Genomic DNA, 6,000 nt, shown 5'->3' on the forward strand with positions numbered 1-6,000 from the left:
CGATAGGAGAAAATTAAGAATATTTTGGCAGGAAATATAAGGAACAAGAATGTGCAAACTAAGTTAGGACCAAATATTTCTGTTGGTTTGTTGACAATAGCAAGTATTGATGGATATAATTTCAATGTAAAAACTAAATGTGTATTTTGACAAGTCTGATGTGAGTAGGCTATTGGATCAAATACTATCAAAGACTAAAAGTTTTATGAAAACAGCTTAATATAATCTATTGATCAGAATAGCCTGCAAACTGCTGTCTTTTTCCATGAAGCATTAATAGGATCAAAAATCAGATTTGACACTGTGCATGCTAATTTGAAAAGTGATTGCAGTATGATGCCAAGTTAAAATCTTTTATTTTGCATTCTTTTGGTGGGTCTGTGTTTCTGACTTGATATTTGATGTAATTAGTGTCAGTGATGATGGGTCTTTCCAAGAAATTGCATCTTCCTCAGTATGTTTTGTCAAGGCTTATAATAACCTTATAACTTGTAACTCTATAAGGCATCTTATTCTTATGCCTCCTTTCTGCATGGTTGCTGCAGAAATACAAATGGAATTTTTTAGTTAAAGGGTTTCCTTCTTTATAGTCATTATTACCTATTGTTAGTAAGTAGTTTAAGCCCCTGGAATATACTGAATTTAGAAGGAAGAACATGATAGAAAACCATCATATCTCACATATAATGCCTATTACTATTCTAATCAAATTAGTATTCTAGTTTCTTCTGTTTAATTAAAAAAAAACTGATTTTGGAAGAATTTTTATTTTTCTAGTGCTCTCAAGGTCGTTATGAAGCCCCTTACTATAGTTTACATTTGAATGGAACGTTTAAGATTTGTAAATTTTTGACAGTTACTGTTGTTAGATTAGTTTGGCAGCAAATTTTGTATCTTAAATGTTTACCAGTAACAGTATGATGTAACATACAGCTTTAATGTTAAAGTACAAACTTAACCTAAAATTTCCTACTGCTATTTTTGCTGTTTTGCCATGTTTTTTGATTTTTTTTTTTTCTGACCACTTGCTTCATGTGCTTTGCTCTACCTTAAGTGTGTATAATTCTTCCCCAGACCTCCCATGCTGTTAAACGTATTGGTAGAATGGTAGCTTCCAAGCAGGTCACTCACCCCAAAAGAAAACACTTCAGGTCACAACATATAACCTATATTATAAGAACAGCTGTGAGTAAGATTCTAAAAATGAGTATCCTTGATCTTTTACATGTTGGTTTGGGGTGGTTTTTTTTTTTTTTTTTTGTCTCTCTCATCTTAAAAAAAAAAGTATGTTGTCATTGTGTTATTAATAGATTTGTCTTTTTTTTTTTAATAGATCAAAAAATATTTTGAACTTGAGCCACTTGCACGTGGAAAGCGCTGGATTCTTAAACCCTGCTCCTTGGATGATATGGAAGCAGTAAAAGACAGCTTCTCCCTTCTAATAAACTTATTAGAAGAGAGAGACTTCGAACCTTCAAGAATGTGAAACGCAAGAGAGAAGAGTGGTTCTCCGGTCATCACTGTACCTGTTCATTCTGCTCACAGCTTAATTATGGTGGGCGATCAAGACTGTGCTATGATGTATGTCATACACAGTTAGTGCAGAATACCCTTTTGTTAAAATAAACACCCTGTGAATCAGGTACATGATTATTTCCAGTAAAATTGTCTACACTACTGAAATAGGGAGTTCCTCTTTGTTTACCACTAGTTCTGCACACTGCATGTTGCTTTCTTGCGTTGTCATCATCCTTGATATGAAATTTTGCACGCACAAAAATAACGTAGTCTGTAAAGGAGGAATTCTAACTGCTACCTTGGCTTTTAAAAATAACTAATGTCTTAGGGATTTGTGAGACTAATTTGTATTAGCTTGTTTATTGACCCCACAGTCTGTCTAGAAAACACAGCCACTGAGATTCTTGATGTATGATACCTTAAAAGCAAGGAGTTTCTTGTTAATGCACAGTTTAGTCTGGAGTTTTGCTAAATGAAAATATAATTGACATGCTGGTTGATTCCTATTCTAAAATCTAATGCATAACCTTGTCAAAGGCATAAAACATTATTTTGGTGGAAGTTTCCTGAAGAGGAAATTAAGGCACAGATGTATGTGCAGGTAACAGTATTTGTTAAGAATAGGTGACAATAAGATGGCCTAAGTAACAACATTGTAGAAAATATACAGAAGTGGGGTAAAGTAATAACTTTCACTGAAACTAGTTTTTCATGAAGAGAAGCAAAGCGAATGTCTTGTAAATCAGCTGTGGAGGCATGCTTGGTTACTAATTTGAAGTGTGACTGATCTCCTTCTCTGGAGGTACTCAAAACCCGCCTGGACGCGATCCTGTGCAATGTGCTCTAGGTGACCCTGCTTGAGCAGGGGGGTTGGACTAGATGATCTCCTGAGGTCCCTTCCAACCTCAACCATTCTGTGATTCTGTGATTCTGTGATTTTAAATAAGGATTGCCTCCTGTATCATTTGCTCATAGAGTACTACTGTTATCGTAACAGTGCCAAGGCATCTATACCACAATTAAGGGCCTGCCAGTGTTTGTATTATAAGCTTCTCTTTTCAAGGGTTTATAACTTGTTCTCTAAAACTTCCTCTGGGCTGAATGTTACTTAGAAGACAAAATAGTATTCATTGGATACAAAATTTGTAATACATTTGGAAAAATCCCATTTGGTGCCAGTAACACAGTGCATATTTCCTCTTTCCAAGTTTTCCCCATTGTAGGTTTGCAGTTTTTTGGCCACCTTCTGTTCATTTTTAAAACCATATAAACCAGTTCGGTCTGTTAAAGAAATGTGCCAGGTCAGTAGTTCACAACTCAGTCAGTCACAACAGGGTATGTGCAAACCGGTCTCTGGACTGGTGCACGCCTTGAATGTTGTGCCTTGTGCATTCAGCTCCCCATGTGCATGAGCATCCGCAAACAAACTGTAGAGATGTGCCAATGGTCCTTCACTGATTCTGCTTCTCATGTATTTAAACTTGTAAATCATTTTTCAGGGCTTTAAGCAACATATCCTTCCACTCCGAACATTTATTTTTTAAGTTTAAAGTATATTGTAGTTTCTCACTAGTTTATTTGAGAATAAAAAAATAGCAAGGATCAGCTTATAAAGGCTTATAAAAGTTGTTTCTCTATTATTAGTAATTATACTCTTTGTTAAACAAAATGTTTTTATAGCTCTTTGTTTACTTTTTAATTTCCATGGATTTCTTGGCTTGCTCCTTCAGAACTATATCTGCCCAAATGCATGGCCTTATAATCACTGTTTCAACTCACTTCCTATTATCAGAATGAAGCTGGGAAAACTGGTAAGCTCCTTGTTTAATTTTGTAATAGAATAGCCAGAAAGCTTTGCTCATAAGCCTGAAGGACATCTCCTCTTGCTTTGTTTTTCTTCTCTTTCCTGCCAGGTCAATCTCCTCAATCCTCAGACTCTTGGAAATACCCAAGAACTGGAATCCTTCATTTTAAAATACAGGCTGAGGAGCCCTATGCTGGTTCCAGTTCTCTCTGTACAATTTAGAAGCAACCCAGCTGCCCATCAGTTTCTCTTGCGTGGCTTAAGGAGGCTCCTTTTCCTGAGTTTAAAGAGGAATTGGATCTGATTTAGAGGTTCAGGCTCTCTCTCTCTTAGCTAACATGAGCAAATACAGAGTCCCCAGATTTCTCTCCTGGTTAGGGACAACAAGAAGTAAGAAATGGTGGGGAGGAGTGAGAAAAGTATTTCCCAGGAGAAGGCAGGCAGTTTGGGGAGGCAAAAAGAGGGATTCAGAGCTTTTACTGCTTTTTCATTTAACATTAACTAGAAGGTGAGAGGTAAAATGTTTTTACTGTTTTTCCCCTGCTTTCCCCTATTAAAGTGAGGGACAAAAGGCACAAGTGAAAATAATCCCAACAGTACTGAATTCTTGGAAATGTACTTATTTGTATTGTCAGTGAGTCTGGCCCAAAGATTTTAGGCTTTTTGATTTATATTTTGGTTATGATTTCCCAACTATGCACTGTTGGAAGGTGCTACGTGGCTAACATCTAAAAGGCCCAACTAGTCAAAGAGGCATGGCTTTGGCATATGCCAGTGTAGTTAGACAAGGACCTTTTGATGCTTAATGCTTTTTCTTTAGGAAAATACCAACTGCACAGGAGCAGTGATTGTTTTCATAATGACTTTAAATATCCTTATTCTTACTAATATAGTGATCATTCCTTATCACAGGTTGAAACAATACCTCATAACTGATTATGGCTAAGACCAACGCTTTACTTTATTTTGATTGTAGTTCTTTTGTGGTTTTGTGTTGTGGATGGACTTAAATGGATGTGTACCTTTTTAATGTCTAAACACCTTCACCTTTTTATGGAGGGATTAAAAATGTTCATAACAACTCCTGTCACACTTCCTTGTCTAAAGTGTTCTTGAATACTATGGCTACGGTAGAATATTTGAGCACCATACAGTTTTTATTCAGATGACCAATCTCATTTGCTTTTTTATCTTTTCACATGTGTTCATCATTTAGATGAAATAAACTTGGGCACTAGGTTCTGCTTTCCATGCAAGTTCATTAAGGAGTGAACATTGTCTTTTTAAAAAAGATATTGTGCTTTAATGTTCTTTAGACATCTGTTGAATTACTTTGTGTGTGTATGTGTGTGTATGTGTATGTGCCCACATTGGGCTGCTCCTCAGACCTGTGGCTGTCTGCCGTGTTTCAGGTGTCAGAATGAAAACATTATCAATCAGTATCCAGCAACAGCTGGTTTCGACAAGCTTCTGTCTGCTGCCTAATGCTTTACAACTTGTCAATAAGACTTCTTTGTCTACCCCTTCTCAGCTGGTAATCTTACTGCTTCCATGTTGTGTCCTGTACTTGTACTTCTAGCATTTGTATGGAAAAAAAAGTTACATCTTCGTGGGTTTTGATATTCTTTCTTGCTGTATAATGTTCCATGTGTATCTTAGCTTGCCTATTCAAATGCGCTTTACAGAAATCTGTGATGTATTATTTCATTTAACTTCTTGCATTTCATTATATTTATAGAAGTTGCAGGTTTTTGTACCGTATTAGTTAATACAGTTGCCTTTTTGTAATGGCAATTAATTTATATTACAAAAGTTTGTATCTTTACCRTAGTTGAGAGTATTAGTTAACTGCCATACTATCTTGACTTTATACTAAAAATACAGTGTCTATACACAGTAGTTGACCCATTCATGTGGACAACTGCCAGACATGAGAAACTTGTACTGTTTGTGATTTATACACAATTTCCACTATCAAAAACAAAATGAAAATAAACACTGTGTAGAGTTGAGTTGCTAAGTTTGGATTTCTTCAGTGTTAACTGGTTTGGGAGCATGATTTATTACCTTGATATGGAATCTTCAAAATAAGTTATTTACTCCTAGATGAAAACAAATAATTACTATATAATAATTGCTAAATTATACATAGGTACACATAAACCTCCAAAAATTGGTTGATTTATTTCTACAGTAAAGTGTTGTTACTCTGGAAATATTTCTGAAATACATTGTGGATTTATTGCTGGAACACAGCTTGGAATAATCCTCATACAGTTATCCCAAATGTTAAATTGAGGGACATGTTTATATGACTAGAACATATTTTTAAATACATTGACACAGTACAGGACATATACCAAGGAAAACATGAAAAAAATTGAGCAAAGAAAAATACTGTGGGAAAAAATAAGAAACTTGCTGAGACAACGTAATCTTAATGTTATTCTATCACACATTGTTTGAGTGGAAAAGATGCTCATAATGCAAGTTGTAACACAGCTGATGGAAGTACAGCACTGCTCAGCCAGACTGGAGGTTCCTGATTCAGCTCTTGAGGTATGTATGCTTTTTTTATTTTATTATTTTTAAATCTGCCTCTTAGCCAAAACTGGGATGGAAATAGATTTGTAAACGCAGAATATTTTCTTCATTCTTTTCTTTCATATAAATAGGGA

At 35.4% G+C, this 6,000-nt stretch overlaps 1 protein-coding gene across 3 annotated transcripts in view; it reads left to right on the forward strand.

Annotated features, from left to right (window-relative positions):
• ARL15 (ADP ribosylation factor like GTPase 15) overlaps positions 1 to 5,332 on the forward strand; it is a 219,537-nt gene extending 214,205 nt beyond the window's left edge. For 2 of the 3 annotated variants that reach the window (XM_026062714.1, XM_026062715.1), the window contains one exon: positions 1,334 to 2,380. In XM_026062714.1, the coding sequence (XP_025918499.1) occupies positions 1,334 to 1,486 (153 nt within the window). In that variant the 3' untranslated portion in view covers positions 1,487 to 2,380. Of the gene's footprint in view, positions 1 to 1,333; positions 2,381 to 3,248 lie in introns of those variants that run through there. The other variant, XR_003252990.1, reaches the window with a different exon arrangement.
• Positions 5,333 to 6,000: the final 668 nt, after the last annotated feature.

This window comes from Apteryx rowi, unplaced genomic scaffold (assembly GCF_003343035.1).
Source record: "Apteryx rowi isolate R43461 unplaced genomic scaffold, aptRow1 scaffold_192, whole genome shotgun sequence".
NCBI classification, from domain to species: Eukaryota; Metazoa; Chordata; class Aves; order Apterygiformes; family Apterygidae; genus Apteryx; species Apteryx rowi.